The sequence below is a fragment of the Ixodes scapularis genome, unplaced genomic scaffold (genome assembly GCF_016920785.2).
Source record: "Ixodes scapularis isolate PalLabHiFi unplaced genomic scaffold, ASM1692078v2 PGA_scaffold7__128_contigs__length_106722199, whole genome shotgun sequence".
Taxonomy (NCBI): Eukaryota; Metazoa; Arthropoda; class Arachnida; order Ixodida; family Ixodidae; genus Ixodes; species Ixodes scapularis.
In genome coordinates, this window is record NW_024609882.1 from 14,919,341 (window position 1) to 14,937,904 (window position 18,564).

General features: G+C 49.2%; 1 protein-coding gene across 1 annotated transcript in view; it reads right to left on the reverse strand.

Annotated features, from left to right (window-relative positions):
• Positions 1-18,564, reverse strand: part of LOC8029423 — a 56,498-nt gene that overhangs the window by 6,123 nt on the left and 31,811 nt on the right. Inside the window, exons 2-6 of the mRNA XM_029968331.3 lie at positions 18,258-18,421; positions 13,575-13,830; positions 4,600-4,696; positions 4,094-4,216; positions 862-1,045 (exon numbers count right to left, since the gene is read on the reverse strand). Coding sequence (XP_029824191.2) covers positions 862-1,045; positions 4,094-4,216; positions 4,600-4,696; positions 13,575-13,830; positions 18,258-18,421 — 824 coding nt within the window. The remainder of the gene's footprint in view (positions 1-861; positions 1,046-4,093; positions 4,217-4,599; positions 4,697-13,574; positions 13,831-18,257; positions 18,422-18,564) is intronic.

The window sequence follows — 18,564 nt, forward strand, 5'->3', positions numbered from 1 at the left end:
GAATCGCCGCAAGTCACATTATTTACGCAAATTTTTGCCTCGTTAATTTTGCTGAAGCCGCTCAAGTAGTCAGACATTGTTAGGAGGACGTAGAATTAACAATTTTAACGCGGAAAAGAGCACGGGGACTCCCACTGACGCCGAAAACAACGCAATGCAATGGTTTGTTTATGGGCGACGGCGGGCTTCTTGCCCACCGTCCACCGCGCATGCGCGGCGCCGGTGGCGTCCGCTAGGGGCGCTCCGGTTTGTTTGTAAAAAAGAGATTGGTGGCTAGAGGGAATGCAGACAAAGACGGCTCTGGAAAGCTATAGATTAAACAAAAGAGTTATTGCCAAAGAAAGCATTTATGACAATTCTAGGGGAAGCTCATTGCTGTTTGAGGCAAGAACGGGTGTTCTGCGAACCAGAACATACAGAGTGAAGTACCAGGAAATTGATACAGTGTGCACTGCTTGTGGAGAGGAGGAGGAGACGGCTGAGCACTTGATACTCTACTGTAAAGGGCTTCACCCTATGCCTACCGAAGACAACATAGATTTAATAAAGTCATTGGGTTTTAGAGACAGCGAAGGGAGAGTGGATTTCAAGACTGTAGAGATTACCAAGCAAAGATTAAGTGAATGGTGGCAGAAATCGAGAGAAAACTAGGTATTTTCTTATCCACTGATGGCAAGGGGGTTTCATAGCCTCACTTTCTTTGCACTGCGGAGTGAATATAGATTTCACATTTAAATATTCTAAGCTTAAATGGTAAAACAAAATGGCTAGGTGGCGTAAGCTACCGCCCGATCCAAAGGGCTCAGCCGTATTCATCCATCCATCCATCCATCCAAACATGAGTTGGTGTAAGCTACAAACCTGCGGCTTGTCGGCGTACAGCATGGCCTTCATGGCGAGCAGGACGTTGTCCATGTTCCGGCGGAGCGGGTGCCTGGTGACGGTGAGGAAGGCGAGCCCCATGAGCTCGACGATCCTCTGGTAAGGGCCCGGCCGCATGTAGAGCCAGCTTAGCAACTGCGGGAACCAATGGGGGTTCATCTTGCTGCAAGAGACACGCCACGGAGGGCCCCGGACGGGTGCACGCGCCCGTGTCAGCCACACGGTCACAGCCTGTGCGCGCTGTCGCCGAAACAGCCGCGCGCCCGATCATATATGCTGTCGGGGACAAGTTTCTGTGGCAGTCAAAGTTGCAGGAAGGCGTGCTTGAGCACCTATCAAAGCTGCGTGCACTTCTCCTGTCACAAAATGAACTGTTGAAAAAAACAGCGCTAAGGACGAGGACTAGTAGAAGAAGTGGACAGGACGAACGCTGGCTCCTCCTCCTGTCTTCGGAGGCGCACACAAAAAGTTGTCCCTGAATATATAGCCTCCTGCAACATAACTGCAGAAGAGCCTTCGTCCATGAGAAAGCAGGCACACACTTCAACGCCCGGAGGGCATTGGGTACCGATTCTGAAAAGAGCGGGAATCTCTTCCCTTTTTGTGACGTCAGAAGAATGATTCGTCGATAGTGAGTGGCGTAATGATGTCACTTTTATTTGGGAATTCGGGGGCGGAGCCTGTCCTGGGGCTCTAAGTAGGACAATCAGCGAGAAAGTCGGTGAGATCGCTGATTGCAGCCATTAGCCAGCGCCACACTGCTATTGGCCAGCGCCTAGGTGGGTCAAGCGCAGCGCTGGCCAATCGCGGCAGTCGGCAGTCTCGCCGACTTTCTCGCCGAGTGTCCAACTAAAGTGCATTACACATGCGCGTCAAAAGTGTCCGATCCGACGTGCGAACTTCGGAACGTCCGGCTCCGGCATGCGACCAACACCGCCGCCGCCGTCCGACTGTCGGAGGGCCGCAGCCAATGGCAGGACGGCTGGCGCAAACGTCATGCTGTCACGAGAAGACAGGCCCAATCGAGAGAGCAGGACAGGGGAAGCGGATGTAAGTGGTGCGTCACGGCGAGTCGTCGTCATGAAGTGAGAAGGCAATGGACGCCATGAAGTTTTCCCGCGCGCACAAAACGAGCTGCTGAAGATTTCGCGCGTCCATAGCAGGCCGGCCTCCTAGGACCGATCAAGATCGTCAAGACCCGAATATGCATACTCCGTTTCACCTTATGAGGGACAGCAGCGGACGCTACGAGCCATTCCAATGCCGTGTGAGTGTCACTTAAACTACGGGAGAGACGCAGCAATGCGTGGGGTGAGTAGTCGCGTGATTTGTGCGCAGTGCTCGCTTCGCTGGAATGGCTCCTAAGGTCCGTTGTGGTCCGTCGTGATTAAGTGACTTTAAGCAAAAAAAAAGTAACGTTTAGTAAAATCTGACATGCACACTTTAATGAAGTATAAGTTTAAAGTCAGGAAAACTACGAAGGGCGAGGGGAATAATTTAGGTTTCTAGGCTGGGTGGCCCAATCTACCGCCCATTATAAATACAGCCATTTACATCCATCCCTCCCCCAGGTAGAGGTATACTCAAAATTGGGCGGAGCTACAGTCTCTAGTTCACTGTAGCGGAGCTGATACGGAACGACACGTCGGAAGCGTGTGTCTCGATCTGTCACGTGCAGCGAGTCGGAGCAGTCATCTTTCCGACAGTTCGCAAGTCGGGTTGGATAGCTTTGTCGCGCATGTGTCTCCCAGCGCATGCAGTGCTCGTATTGCAACAGCCTGTATGGCGCCTCGTAGTACCCGGCCCTCTTTCTCGTGTGATGGCACTGCTTGCCGAGCCTTGTGCGGACACGACGACAGTGCGACTCTGTGCTTACCGGAGTAAACGGCACCGATAAACATGCTGAAGTTCCTCGAGGTGTTTCTACACAACCCTGAATGGAATGTATACTACTCGCGCTCTATAATTCGCCACAATACGCAAAGTTGGAAGAGAGCGAAGAAATGGGCGGTTTAGGTCAAGATGGCGGCTATCAGCCCGAGCTGAAATCTGTGGGAATCATGTGTTCTCCGTCTCCTTATCTAGGCACAGGCAGGCCGTGGGGACTGCCATGGCGGCGGCTTCCCGGATACGGGGTGAGGCCGCATTCCTCGAAGAAGGCGGTGTCTGTCTCCCAGCCCTTTTGGGTAAATCTGCTACTGGCACACTCTTGAGAGTGATTGTGGACGCGGCCCATATGCGGACCGGGGAAGGGGGGCGGGAGCCGAAGACTCTCTCGATCTCTCCTGGGGAGGCTCTGGTCCTTGAAGCCTCTTCCTTTTTGCTGCTTCCCCTTGCCCACGAATCTGCCTAGTACGGTAGCGTGGAGACCTCCAGGTGAATCTGTCTGATACGACAGCGCCGACCTGTTTTAGTCTTTACTTTCATTTGTTTGGCCGACGGGCAAGAGTGGTGGCGTATTCGCCAATAAACGTCATTCTACGGACCCACACCCCCCCTTGTTTCTACGTGGGTATCCCTTTCCAAGGAGGAACCCACAAGTCACACAAACATATATAGTGGAACCTTAGCCTTGACCATGAGCATCTTCAGCATGCTTGCGACTTCGGACAGCAGTTGCTCACGTGACACCGCTTTCGCAGGCACTCTGTGCTTGCGCCAAGTGAAACCGAGGGCACACGCCATCTTGTCTACCATACATTGTGGAAAGATCACTTCGGAGCTTCGCTGACCTTGGTGGCATATGCTTAGCTGAGAGCAAGCTTGACGCCGTAGAAAGAACCAAATGGATGTTTGTATGGTCACTGCTCAACAGTGATTCAAGACAACATCGAGCTAATTCACGTCGTGGTGCAGAGCAACGTCTATCCAATCAGAGCTATCAGGAATGCTTTGGTAAAGTTTGCAATCTCGTTTCCCTCCGCTTCTGAATTGGCTGTGCCGATTTTTCTTTCATCGCGCTGAGGTATTCCTAGGCCCGCTGAGCGCACTGGTACACGAGCATACACGGGCAGGGCCGCTAGCACTTGTAGCTTCCAAATCATTCCAGCCGGTGAGTGGCGTGTGTAAGCACACAGGAGCAATAAACTTTTTTTTTTTTTGTAATTCAAGTAGATTTGCAGCGATTGCTACGTCCCCACACGTCCAGAGAGCTAATATTCCTGAACCTGAAAGATCCAGGCGAAGGTTGTAGGCACGAAAGTCAGCTCACGTAATTGGCTTGTGTCCCGCAGGTGCAAGCAGTACCAGGGACTTGACCTTGAGTCCATGCTCATTGTTAATCATGCGCAATGCCGGGTAGCTCCCGCTGCTGTGCGCCACCAACATGTCGGCTCTGAAAAGAAGAGCCATCAGACAAAACGCAAGGGGTTCAATCCATCTGAACGGGTGTCGCGATGTTTCATCTGGTGCCGTTGACGATAGAACTCGTAGAAACGATCAAGGTGCTTTCATTGTTCCAGCTCACACTGCCGGCCCTAGGAGAGTCTGCGAAGTTACAGCTGCAGATTTTATATAATAACGTCAATCTGAGTTGACACCGGCACTCAAAAAGTGATTTAATGAGACCCATCTGAATTCACGTGGTCGACGCGAGGACCCACATCAGTCGTTAGTCATTTTCGTTATATACCATCTTATATCAGCTGGAGAATAACAGAACTCAAACCTCCCCACGGATTGAGTTTGGTCCGTCGGATAGAGAGAGAAAGTACTCACTCTTTAATTCCTATGGTCCTGAGAAAATCGAGAGCCAAGTTCGTCTTCTCCTGACTCGAATGCCACCAGCAGCCACTCTTTCGACTGAAGGCGAGGTCTGACAACAAAATGACAAAATACTCGTTGAAAAGCTGGCAGGTTGTGGGCTAAACTTACAAGTCATAGCAGGGTCACCATGTAAAAAAGGAAGCAAAGTGACACCAACGACAAGAACAACGTATAGACCTGATTAGAACCCTCCAGAGCGAGAGCGGATCTATTTTCTTATTAACAAAATAATTATCATAGTATATATACTACTGATAATAATTAAAGGAACCCCCCGTTCCTCATGGGTGGTCGGCAAGAGATTGCATTTTCTTATCGTTTGCGTCTGGTAGCCCGCGTTGAAAAGCTGACAGGTTGTGGGCTAAATTTACAAGTCATAGCAGGGTCACCATGTAAAAAAGGAAGCAAAGTGACACCAACGACAAGAACAACGTCCCCCCGAAATTCACCCTATAATATACACATGAATCCTGACCTACCCACCCCTCCCCTCTCCACACCCCAAGTCATGGACACCCCAGCCACCTCAGCGCACCCGCTCCCTCTTCCCCACCCTCCCGCCCCCGCCCGAAAAAAATTCTTGGCTACGCCACTGCTGGTACTATATCTCGTTTCTAGGCAGCGACTTACTGAACCGCTCTTTGGACGTTTGCCAATGTTTTGTCGCAGCATCCCTTGGCACCGTTTGCTCTCCCTCTCGACGAAGCGCATCTGACATTTGCATCGCGGACCGTGAAGCTAGCGGAACGTATGCGAGTGTCACGTACTACGAAGCATCCACTTGTGTATGCTTATTACCCGTGGTCGTACGCGCTTCGAACCACGAAGCTAGCTAGCCTACATCAACCTTAGATATCCTTATCTAATGACCATCCTTGATACTTGCATTATTTGTAGAGCGCATAGTCTTTCGAATAATGCGACAAACTCAAGATTCCCAAAGAGAAGGCGCGTCGCATGTTAATTGGCTTTCAAGGTGCGCGAAAGTACGCCCCTCTGTACCCTCGAATGCATTGCCAAAGAAAGTTCAAAGTTGAGATAGGAATGTGAAAACAGCTCGACGGGGTAGGCTGTTTGTGCTCGCAACACAAGTTGGCGTGCTGGTCCGCCATTTTCTGCTGCGAGAAAAAGGGTTGGAACCTCTCCACAACAACACAAAACTGACGTTGCACAAATCGGCACTGCCACAGCGAACTCGGTTACATCAGCGAAAAGTTAATCTGCCTTGGCGTGTTCTCGCTCTAGAGAGGCCCTTTTAAGATCGGTCCATGCGTCAAAAACAGGAAAAATTTCCAAGATTAAACCCCCGGCTTTTCCTGGGCTTCGGCCATAGCCCTGCGGTCAAGTTCCAAGGCCAATGCCCCTCGGTTGTTGACGTGCACCACGCAGCAAGTGTGCAGAAAAACACCGTCCATATCGAGAAACCGACAGGCTGTAGCAGTAGACACTGCACGGACCCTTTTCAAAAGTGTCTGGGCACGTACAATCGCGAACGATACGAAAACGCCCATGGCAATCGCGTGGCTCCGAAGATCACTGTTATGCTCTACGCATGACGTATGCTCTACGCATACGTCATGCTCTGCGTCGCAGACTTTGCTGCGGCGCAAAGCATGACGTAACTATGTGCAATGTCATGTTCAGCGTAAAGGCGCAGAGTCTTTTTAGGTCTCACCATGTTTTCAGACTCATCATTCGCCCTGATATACGGAAGAAAGTTGAGTTATCATCGAGTATATTGTGTGAATGAGCAGCATTTCAGCAGTTGCCCGACTTTTGTCCTTACTGCCCAAAGGGCCGGCAACCCTACCGAAAAAAAAAAAAAATCAGTACAATTTTTCGCTATCTGAATTATGAAACTGGAAATCTGCCTGGATTATGTCGTGATTTCAGGTTTTCGGAAATTATTCCTTTTTTTGCAAACTGGATTTCAAGTTTCCAGAAACAATTCCAGTTAGATTTCCAGTTCCATGATCCATAATGTGAAAAGTTACACTGTTGTCTTCGTTTTTTTTCGGTAGGGAAACGAGTGCTGAGTCAACGTCAATAGTAGTATAATGCACGGTGAAATAATTAAAAAAATTACGGGAAGATTTATTTGTGGATTCTTAAGGAATGTGTTAGCATAATCCTTGGAAATGCCGGACACGTCCCCTTTTTGGAAACACTAACGCTGACCCCTTCGCTTTTTGCTTTGGCTTTCTCTCTTTCTCCATCTATTTTTTTTTTGTTTGCTGCCTCTTTTTGGCCTCGTTACGTAGTCGGTGTTAGCGTTTCCCAAAAAGGGGACCTGTGTGGCGTTTTACAAGGGTCATGCTAACGGATTCCTAAGAATCCACCAATAGACCTTCCTGTAATTTTTTCACCCGTTTTCAGGACACTCTGCCTGTCGGGGTACGTCGACGCCCTTGGATACGGTCATCCATATCACTCGTGGAAAGAACCACATCCACACCACTCGCGGAGGGAACCGCATCCATGGTTGTAATTACGTCGACGGTTGTGCCGCCTGGATCGCGCTCCAAGATAGCAGACGGTAATCTTCGAAGGATGTCGTTACTTTTTCGTATAGAAAAATTTAATGTAGGCCACGCGCTCACCTGGGCTTTTTAAAGGTTTACGGGCGGCACTTTGCAGATGTTTCGAGCTCGTGGGCTGTCGTCGCGCTGCTATGGAACAACCCTTCTCTCCGCTTTTGGCGCGAGGCCAGGAAAGTCGGGTTTTCCCGTCGGCCACGCAGCGCGGAGAGGGAAGAGAGGGGACAACGATACCCCGCCCATAACGACGCGACGAAAGGAGAGTTTTCCTGTCGTCTGCTTGAAAGACTTGCTTTCAAACATTACTCGCGTCATGCGAAATCCCACTCTGGCAGTATGCAGTCGCTTCGCGTAATGTTGGATGGTGTTTAGAAACTTCCGCCGCGCTTACCCACTTATTTCACGGATCCCTGGTGGCAGTCGTCAGTGGCATCCACGGCGCCAACCACGACGGCTATAAGAATTAACCACGTCGCACCTCCGCCCTCAGGGACGTGACGGTACCATTCCATCCGCATTGCGCGACTCTGCTGCAGCTATCGCTCTCGTTTCTTCGCGCATTATGGGTGCAAAATATCGCACGCGACTGTATTCTGTGTATGTATTGGACACGAGTGCTGCGTCAGCGTTCAACGAGGACTCGGACCCAATCACACGCCCCGCGCCCCCAAGATGGATGGATGGATGGACGCTAACTCGCTTTATATCGGGCAGTAGCTTGCGCCACCTAGCTTACAATTAAGAAAAAAAAAGAAAAAAAGTATCACTTCTCCTTTGCCCTTTTAAGCCAATTTGCTTCTCCTCTGCAACTCTCCCCAGGCGGTGTGGGATATCACCAGGATGAACTTTGGGGGCCGGGAAAAGAAAACTAAAAACACCACCACCCGCCTGTTCCCCCCGGCGAGGGAGTCGCCGATTTTCCTCTGGTCAAGCCTAGTCGGCGTTACCCTAGCACCGGGCCCACTGCGCCTTGGGCCGGAGCTACGCGGCCTCAGTCCCGCCTGTCCCCAGCTGTGTTAGTTAGTTGCGCGTCATTGAATTCTCCATAGATGATTTCCACCAGCCTCTTCTAATCTCCTCTTCGTTATTAAAGTGCACTTGTCATCAATTCTTCTATTCTCGTCTGCAAACCCCAGCGCTCCGGCTAAATTCGTCGCCCCCTCCGGGAGTGCGGGAGCAAGCCCTGCGCACCTAAACATCACATGTTCTATAGTCTCGTCTTCCCCTTGGCATGCGGCACACCGCGTGTCCATTTCCTCGTCCTTTGTCTTATATGTCCTAATCTTCAATACTCCTGTTCTAGCCTCAAATAACAACGAGCTCCCCCGTAAATTGTCGTAGCAATGTTCCTTCCTTATTTCCTGTTTCCGTTCCCTATACATAACTAAAGCTGATTTTCCCTGCATTCTTTCCTCCCCACGATTTTCTCCCGGCTTTTTTTACTCCTTTTTTACAGAGGTAGTCTGCTCTGTACAGCACTTGACTCTTGGTATTTCAGTTTCCGGGTTCGGTTTGTCCATTTTTCGTTCAAAATTTTCACATAAAAATGCTTATATACCTTTCTCGCCCATCGTGTATCCTTTATCGTGTCCAGCCTTCGTTCGAATTTCAACTGGCCGATCGCTTTTCTAACCTCGAACGATGCCATGCCCATGTCCCCCTGCACTCCTTTGTTTTGTGTGTTCCAGTGTTGGCAACTACTTTAAGCACATTGTACTTAAAGTAATACTTCAAGAAAGTTTAGAAAACTTGTAGTTGACTTTAAGTGCATCCTCTGGGCATGTACTTGTAATTTACTTAAAGTATTTTTTGTGGTACTTTGTGAGGAAAGTACAACCCCTGACTTCAAAGTACATTCCCCGAATTTGGTCCAGTTAAATTTGCATTATAAAATGATACTTTGTCAACTCTGAAGAAATACCAGGAGGTCTCACCACAAATGCAAGTAGACAACGCATCGCTCCGTTTGTTCTGGGGGGCGGCTTTCTTTTATAGCTTTGCGAACTTTCGCTACTTCTTGCTCGGTCAGCGCAAGCGAGGAGGTTGAAGATATCAGGAGAGGACAATTAATCATAATGTAACAACTGAAACTGATGCGGAAAAATTAAGAAACTTTCAAGTCGAAGTAAAAGACAACAGAGGAGAATGTCTCAATGGTTTGAGTCATTCCCCCCTCTCGTCTTTTCCTTTGACTTGAAAGTTTCCTGGTTGTTTAATGCAACAAGCCAGTACGAGCGGTGCAAAATTCAGAAGCCGGACTTCTAAATTTGGCGCATTTCTAAAAATAACTTTCTGTGGCCACTTGACTTTATCCAATATTCACCGCCATTTCCCAACACAACTGATGCACCCAAATTACCCTGGGGCAATGCATACCAGTTAAAAAATCATTGTAGAGGGGAAGGAAGGGCATGGTGAAAGACTGTGTTAAAATGTACTTGTACTTTACTTTGAACACTCTCAAAAAAAAAAAGTGTAAAAGGGTGTATTCTTACACCCTTTGTCCCATATAATACACCCTCAAACATCAATTCGACATATGCAGTGCCCTACAGTCGAACAGACGGCCCGAAATTTTACGAGGGGCTTGATAGCCGTGGGGTACGTACAACTTATGAAAATAGCTAATGTACGTGTTACTGACTACAAAAAAAAAAAAAAAAAAAAGATAGTTGAGGTTTTCTTGGCCCTACTGTAAAAACTCCGTGTTTTCTTTCTGTGGTCATTGATACGTACTTTATTTATTTAAAAAGTTCTATCGCACCGTTATCAAGCCTCTCGTAAAATTTGGGGCCGTCTGTTCGACTATATAGTGCTGAGAACGTCAAAATGAAGTTTTAGGATGTATTATATGGGACAAAGGGTGTAACGATACACCCTTTTACACCCTTTTTTCTTGAGAGTGAAATTAAATTCTATTTATAGTACTTCAAGCACATTGCACCCGGTGTACTCACTACTTTACTTGAAGTACATCACCACTCATTTACTTTGTACTTCAAGTACTTTTTAGATGTACATTACCCAACACTGGTGCTTTCCCATGCATCCCCAGTGCCAGTCTGCCGACGCTCCTCTGTCGGTTCTCTAAACTCGACTGGACCACCAATTTCGTGCATAATACCATATTGTCAAAAGACAACCCCAGCACCATGACTCCTTTCCATATTCCTCTAACAACTTCATATTTATTGTGATATTCCATAGTGCCCTATGCTTCATAATTGCTGCATTCCTTTTTCCTTTCTTTAGCGTATTTTCTTCCTGTACTGCTAAGTACCGTTTACCCTCGTTCAGCCATACTCATAGATATTTATACTTCTCTCTACGTGTTTTATTAAAACGACTTGAATTTTCAGCGGGTCCCCCCTCTCATCGTTATAAACCATTATTCCCGACTTGTCGCTACTGAATTCCATGCCAAGAGAGTCTCCTTCCTCTCCAGTGATCTTAATCAGCTCCAATCCCGGTGTCACATAAAACGGCAAGGATAATATACAAAGGTCGGGGAGGAGTGTCTTGTCGACGTGAGCGGCCGCCTGGTCTCGTGTTTTTCTTAACCTCACTCGGTGGTTCCCGTCCCCTCACCTCACTCGCCCGGGCTCAGTGGGCTAAAGGGGTGCCCAAACAGGACACTACAAAACGCACGACTCCGACAAACCGTGAAAATTGAAGCGGGCGCGTCCGCTTCAATTTTCACGGTTTGTCGGAGTCGTGCGTTTTGTAGTGTCCTGTTTGGACACCCCCTAACGCGCGTAGCCCCCGCTTCTTGGCTGCCTTGCCGTAGGCTCGGGTTACTTTCAGGGCCAAAGGGCAGATCCGCAGGGCAATGACCGAGAGGGGAATTTCCGCGCTTGGTGCGCGAACCTCGGTGACCTCGGTCTGAGTGCGAGGAACAAAGGTGGGTGCGAGACGAGACTATGAAGCGAACGGACGCATCTCGTGTCGTCGAGCGGGGCGACGAGACCACTGTCGACGACCTTTCGCCAAGCACAGGGCGGAGTTCCGCTGCGTGTGAGCGTGTCGGCTGAAGAAGTGGGTGCGAGGTTAAAAGGGGGGCCCCGTCCACAGTGAGCCAGCCGACCGCCGGAACTTCCTCCTACCTTGGACGGAGCGCGCAGGGAGACGTCCACCCATCGACTCGTCAGATGAGACTTTCCGCACTCGCTGTTACTCCTTGAATTAGCATCTTTTGATTCGGTTAATCGTAACATCATTAGTAACTGTATATGCATTTGTAAACATTGATTTGTAGTCTATTTTTGTAAGCGTTCTCTCCTATATTACAGAAGCTATTTGTAAAGAGTGTATCTGTCTTAATTAGCTTTCTGCCTTCAGCTAAATTAAAGTTTCTTAGTGTTCACGAGCTGCCTCTCCGTCTCTCTTCATTGGTCAGACTCTCTACCAGAGCGTGGACCTATCGCTCGGTCAGTGGTCCACCCTTTTCAACGTCAAACCTGGAAAACTTTCTCTCGATTGTTTTTTTTGGTCGTGACACCCGGCTACCTGTTAATAGTACAATGTCGTCTGCATTGATCATTCTTGGTATAACCATGGATTTACTTTTTCCCTCGCCTCATATATGACACATCAAAACCTAAATTGCATTCTTCTAATCTATTTTCCATCCTACTCAGGTATATCATTTAAAGCAGATGTAATAAAAGACAACCCTGCCTAAGCTAGCCCTCTCCTTTTTCCTTTTTTTTTTCTTCCGGTTTTGTTATTTCTGCTTCCCATGTTAAAACAGTCTTATTATTTGTGTATACTTTTTTTTTGTAAAAGCCTTATCAAATGTGCATCTAAATCAAAATGGAGACCGCCGATAGACATTTAAGAAGGGTGAAGGAAAAAATGTCCCCTGAAAATTTGTCCCTGGAAAAAAAAAATCCCCAAACAAAATGTTCCCGAAAAAAAAAAAAAAAAAAAAAAAAGTCCCCAGGTGGGAAGTTGGAAAACATGTCCCCAAAGAATTATCTATCTGTGGGTTTCCCTGATCCTCATGGCCTTCGGGCGGTCCGGTCATGTGTCCTTGGTAAAAAAGCTCGAGGTACATTTAAGCATTTCTTATGAGTTGTGAATGCGAAAGCATGCAAGCCGCTCGTCCGCTCCCTTTGTCGTCCGCTGCGTAGTAGCGCGCGCGCGCTTCGGGATCTCGGAGGCCATGGCGCAGCGGCCAATGGGAACCCCGTCGACGCGCGCCTAGCCAATGGAACCGAAGGCGCGCGGAAACCAGGAGCCGTTTTCGCGTTTCCAACTGATGACGTCAGCTCGCTTCATAAGACAGTTAATGCCCTCGTATTAAAAGGCATCCTGTGGCAAGTAGGAAAAAACGGCCCCTACAAATAAGGAAATATACGATTCCCCGAGGTACACATCGCGACACTGTTAGCGCGAACCCGACATTGGCGCATTTTCACATTTTACTTGATAAGAGTATTAGTGGGAACGAAATTTTACCGTCTGCATTATAAACCCAAATGAGCACTTTCAGTACCTACGATAACTTTGATGACAACCTTTTGTTTCTACGAGAAAAAGAGAAAAAATAACTAGCGATCGCTTGTTCTTGCTAACAGTGACGCGGGTTTTACCTCTTTTGAAATGGTATAATCGAGTAGCTCTCAAATTTCCCCAAACACAATAATTTGCTTTTGGCTAAAAGTGTTATAAATGTTTTCACAATAGAAAAAGAAGACACAAAAATACAATAATTTGGTTTTGGCAAACACAATAATTTGGTTTTCAAAATACCCCGCCGCTAGATTACTTCGGTTGATTTGTGTGACTTCCAGTCCCCCTTTCTACCTTTAGGTGGGTCAGGTCCATGGCCGTACCGACCGGGGGGGGGGGGGGGCAAGGCATGTGTTTTGCCCCCCCCCCCCTGATACAGCCGCCACTGGGCAGGGCAAACACTGACCGACGGCGCCCAAGGGATACCAAGGGCACCACCCCCCGGCCTTGGGGGGGGGGGGGGGGGGCGGCAGAGGGGGGAGGTCTGGTTTGCCCCCCCCCCCCCCCCCCCCCCCACTCAACAACAAGTTGGTACGCCACTGGTCAGGTCGTTTGTGAGCGGGTAATGACAGGACCGCCCGAAGGCCATGAGAATCGGGGAACACCCAGCAATAGAGAATCCTTTGGGGACATTTTTTCCTACTTTCCACCTGGGGCCTTTTCTTCCGAGACATATTTTCCGGGGACTTTTGTTCGGGGACATTTTTTCCCGGGAACGTTTTTTCCGGGGACATTTCTTCCGGAACCCCCTTTGAAAGGGGTCTATCGAGCTCGTAGTTCCTTGTTCCCGAAGCACAAGCGTTCGCGCTGCCAAGCTCGAGCCAGTAGCGCAGCGAGAACCACACCCTCGAAGCAGGGGGCGCACGATGCACGTACCAGGCCAGACGGGCGACACGACGTCGCATCCGTTGCGGTCCAGGTAGGGAATGAGGTAGGAGAAGTCCTTGTAGTTGCCCGGCGCCCCCGACAGGATGACCACGAGGGGTCTCCTCCGGTCGTTGCTGTCGCCTTCGGACGCGCTGGCGCTGCGTCCTCTCTCGACACGGTCCATGCCCGTGTGCACGTACGTCACCGGTACGGGCAGACCCTCGGGCGGGGCGGTGGCGTAGCCGTGACGGGAACCTCGCCATTTCTGCAGCACGCGACGGCCTCTTTGAAGCGCGTCGTGGCACGCCTGCTCTCACGCCAACGTTCCCTTTCACGTGCTTTATCTCCCCAGAAAAAAAAAATTGAAAAAAGAAATGGCAAAAGCTGGAGGCAAAAGCTCACCGATCAAAGTCAGCGGGAGTAAAATGCCCATCTATTTCCAATACATTAAGCTGCCCAAAACCGCGTTTACATCGCAGATACATCGTACAAAAAACAGGCTGCAGGTACACTGTCTGGGAGTCTTTTTTACTTGTATGCCAGTCGGATTGGTCAGGCAGGAACTGTCTGTAGACATGTTCGAAACGTACATACCTTGTGAAACATAGGGTCTTCGAACATGATTGAAGCGCGTCCTCGGATAATAGGGAGTTTTAGGGAACCCTTTTTGCACATCGGTACGATGGGTCCTCCGGTACGCACTGCGGCAGTAGAGACTCATATGCGCAGTTCGTACCAGGGGGCCTATGATACCTCTATCGGATGTACAACGACGGTTCCCTAATACTCCCTAAGTTTGTCATCCTGTCTGCGGTGAACACCGTGTCTTCTATATGATGTGTAGACCTTTTTCGCAAAAGGCGCCGCCATCTTGAATTGTCGTCACTTTTGGTATAATCGAAAACATTGTTCTGCCGTCGCCACGCCAATAGAAGGTATTTAGGACATAAACGTAACCGCCACACATTCTCGTTTTGCCTCCCCTCTATTTTTTTTACTATTTGCAGGTTGTAACGTTTTGATATGTTTTCGTCGCCCATACCGAACATGTCTACTTGGCAGTCGGGGGCGAGAGTAAGCGTGCAGCTTTTAAAGAAACGGGGGACACGTGCACGTACCATCACCACCATCACGCGGCCATCGCCATCTTGAATGGCTGTACTTGTACTAAATGCGCAAAAACACCGTTTTGCTCTCGCTATGCCATTGGAATGTGTTCACGTTTTAAGCACTCGTTCTTTCTTTGCTTCGCCTACATCTTTTTAATGTTCTAGTGAGGGCGACAAAGTAAACGAAGTGTGCCCATACAATTGTACAGTTGCCAATACACGACTTGCGAGTGACGTTAAACAGGCAATGCTGCTGGTTAGTGCAACTAAATAAGCTACGCTTCGGTGTAACGACACTTACCCATCTTGTGGCTTATGGTTGCTGCAGTTATCTGTAGCCTTAAGTTAAATCACAGGAAACGCCTTTCCGTCCTCCACAAACGTTTAAACAGTTTGTGACAGAGCAAAGCGATATATGCATGAGCTCGATAACACCGAATCTAATGCCGAGGAAGTCGCACTTTTGAATCACGACGATCGGCGGTTGCCTCTGCTCTGCACAAGCACCAAGATGGTGGCGCCCAGGGCCGTAACCAGGGGGGGGGGGGGGGGGGGGGGGGATAGGGGGTTCTGACCCCCCCCCCCCCCCCCGAAATTTTTTTCTGGGTACGGCCCTGGTCGGTGCACTGGCAGCCAGCCGATTTTAATCTCCACCTCTGCGCACGCGCAGTGGCGCCGGTCGGCTACCGGGTACCAAACCGGGTCCGGTTCTCCGGTTTGCTGTAACTCTCCATTATATGCCACCGATGCACATGATTCATAGGCAAAAATAAGACAATAGACACTTTCAAAATGGCCGCCGTTGTCCCCGAACCCCCCCCCCCCCCCCCCCCCCCCCCGAAATTTTTTTCTGGGTACGGCCCTGGCACTGGCGCTTACAACAATATCGCGAGAACAGAGTGCCGACACTCTAAGCGTAGCTCATTTAGTGGCTCTACTGGTTGTCATCCTCACCTGTTCCTCTCGACAGAAAAAAATAAATAAAAGGAACGACATTTTGGTGGTAAAAACTAGCTGCACACAACAAGCAAAAAAAATATATATACAGGGTGTCACAAATGAAAATTTACACGGTCTTTTTTACCGCAAAAATAAACTAGGCGTCGCCGAACGCTCATTCTCCGCCCAAAGGTAGAGCTAGAGGTCACAACCAGATGCCAAAGTTTCAGCCCGATCCGATAATTTAATCAAAAGTTATAAGTGATTTTCTGAAATTTTCAATGGGCAAATGGCGGCCGACGGCGTTTTCAAACACATGGGGCTCTATGGCACCAGAAACCGAAAACGGGCGAAAATGGGCTCCATTTTCCCATTGAAATTTTCAGAAAATCACTTATAACTTTTGATTGAGTTATCGGATCGGGCTGAAACTTTGGCATCTGGTTGTGACCTCTAGCTCTACCTTTGGGCGGAGAATGAGCGTTCGGCGATGCCTAGTTTATTTTTGCGGTGAAAAAGACCGTGTAAATTTTCTTTTGTGACACCCTGTATATATATTTTTTACATGATTAGACATCTTTGAAGTTAGTCTAGCCTCTGAAAAACTTAGCCGGTACAGTACAACCCCTAGCCTGGGATCTCGTGCACCATTTAGTACTGACACACGACCGCACGCCGTTACAATGCTCAACCGGGGGCTGAAATCTGGACACTTGGCGAAAAAGTCGACGAGGAATTCGAGCGCAGTGAGTGGCCGGCGCCGAGGTTAAGCACCGCGTCGGCCAATTACGGCCGCCGGTTTAGTCGCCTACTATTTCGCCGAATGTCCACATTAGAGACCCCGATGGAAACGGGCATAAATGGAGGTTGAGCCCAGGGGGGGCAATGTTGCGCGTTTTGGACTCCCAGGAGACTAGGGAGAAGGAAGTGACGTCAACAACACTCTTTGGATGTTGATTGATGGAGTCGCTGATGACGCGATGCGTGGTGCTGCTAAGATACGTTCATTCACACCTACGTCACTTCCTTCTCCCTAGTCTCCTGGGAGTCCAAAACGTGCAACATAGCCCCCCTGGATCCCTGGGCTCTGCAGCGCGAGCTGTCGCTCCACGCCCTCCGAGCTTCGGCGCATTAAAACACTCGGCCACCGTTCCCTCCAAAAAGTTGCGAAATATTCGAGCCCGATCCTGCCGAGACTTTCCGAGAGGCACTGCGTCTCAAAAGGTCACACACCACAACAGAGTTGCGTCAAAGGAACCTTTTACTCGCTCCGGAGATGCGCCGCCGAATACCCCCATCAGACTGGCTTGTTTAGTGCACTTCAACCAAGTGCACTTCAGCTTACCGAATGGTACTTCGAGTGCCACACGGGAACAATTAGTGTCCCTCGCAAGTGCTAGCAATAACGATGGGTAAAGTAGTGTTAGACACGTAAAATGTTAAAGTAAAGGCATAGATGTCTCGGCAGTATTTCGTCCATTTAATAAAGGCACGTTATAAAACAACGTTACATTACTGACCGCTTTTTACGCCAATTGGATGATTCTCATCGATCATCGCGAGCTAAGATAAATATCAAACGTTGGCGTTCCGCTAGGTTCTACGGAGGTCTACGATTTAATAAAGGCACGTTACAAAACAACGTTACATTAGTGAACGATCTTTACATCAATTGGATGGTTCTCATCAATCATCGCGAGCCGAGATAAAAAGAAATTGTAGAGCCCTTCCACTTCAAGTGAAGATGGAGGACCAGCGAAGCTGATAGTTTTACGACGTCTAGGACAATGCATCGAGGACGACCTTAAGGACGACCTCGATGACGACCTCGATGACGACGCCTAGAGGATGACATCAAGGACTTCAAGACGGCCTAGAGTAAGACGTCTAGGAAGACCTCGAGGACGACGCCTAGAAAACAACGTCCAGGACGATCTCTCTGACGACTTCGAGGACGACGTCTAAGACAGCCTTAAGAACGACTTCTCGGATGACCTCGAGGTCGACCTTAAGGAGGACTTCTAGGATGACCTCGAGGACGATGCCCAGAGGTGATAACAAGGAATTAGGACCTCACCATCTAATAATGCCAAGGGAGGCTGACTCACGATGGTTGACCCTTCTTTTTATTTTGATTTATTCATACTCCCCATTGGTCGTTAAACGACCAATGGGGAGTTTTTTGCCAACATCCGCGGACGAATTAATTTTTTTCCAGATCCTAGCGCATAACGGCTTCGCTGTAAATATATTAAGACATTTTAACCTCCAAATCGTTAAAAAAATAGAGGAGGTCAGAACGAGGATGGGTGACGGTTACACTTACATCCTGAATGTAATCTATTAGCGTGGCGACGGCAAAACAATGTTTTTGGCCCATACTGGACGTGACGAAAATTCAAGATGGCGGCGCCCTTGTAGGGAAAAAAAGAAAGAAAAGGTCTGCAGTAGCTTCGCTCTATTTACCCGCACCTCCTGTAGCGGTGCAGAAAGGTGTAAAGAGGTATACTTCCGGTTGTATCTCGATGCATGTACCGGAAGCACACTGCCCTACACTTTTCTGCACCTGTGCAGGAGGTGCGAGTTTGTGCTCCTTTCTGACGCGTTCCTTCCCACCGTGCACCGCATAGGAAGGGGGCCGTACCCTGTAGATGTCCGCGCAGGTGGTGACAGTGACGCACCTCTCGGCGTAGGGCCAGTGCGCCACCTGGGTGTCGCATTCGTCGACGTCGTGCAAGATCGTGGTCGCGTGCGCCCACCGCCGACCCACGACGAGATCCCGAGGCGGGTGCAGCAAGCACCAGCGTCCTGCGGAGGAGGAAGACCGTCGCAAGTGAGCATGGACAGCCCCAAACAAGTGCCTCCTCATAAAGCACGTCTCCTACAACGGTTGCAGGTCAAAAACAAAGTTTTCGAGGGAAAGGAGGGGAGGGGAGGAGGAAGCAGACGGA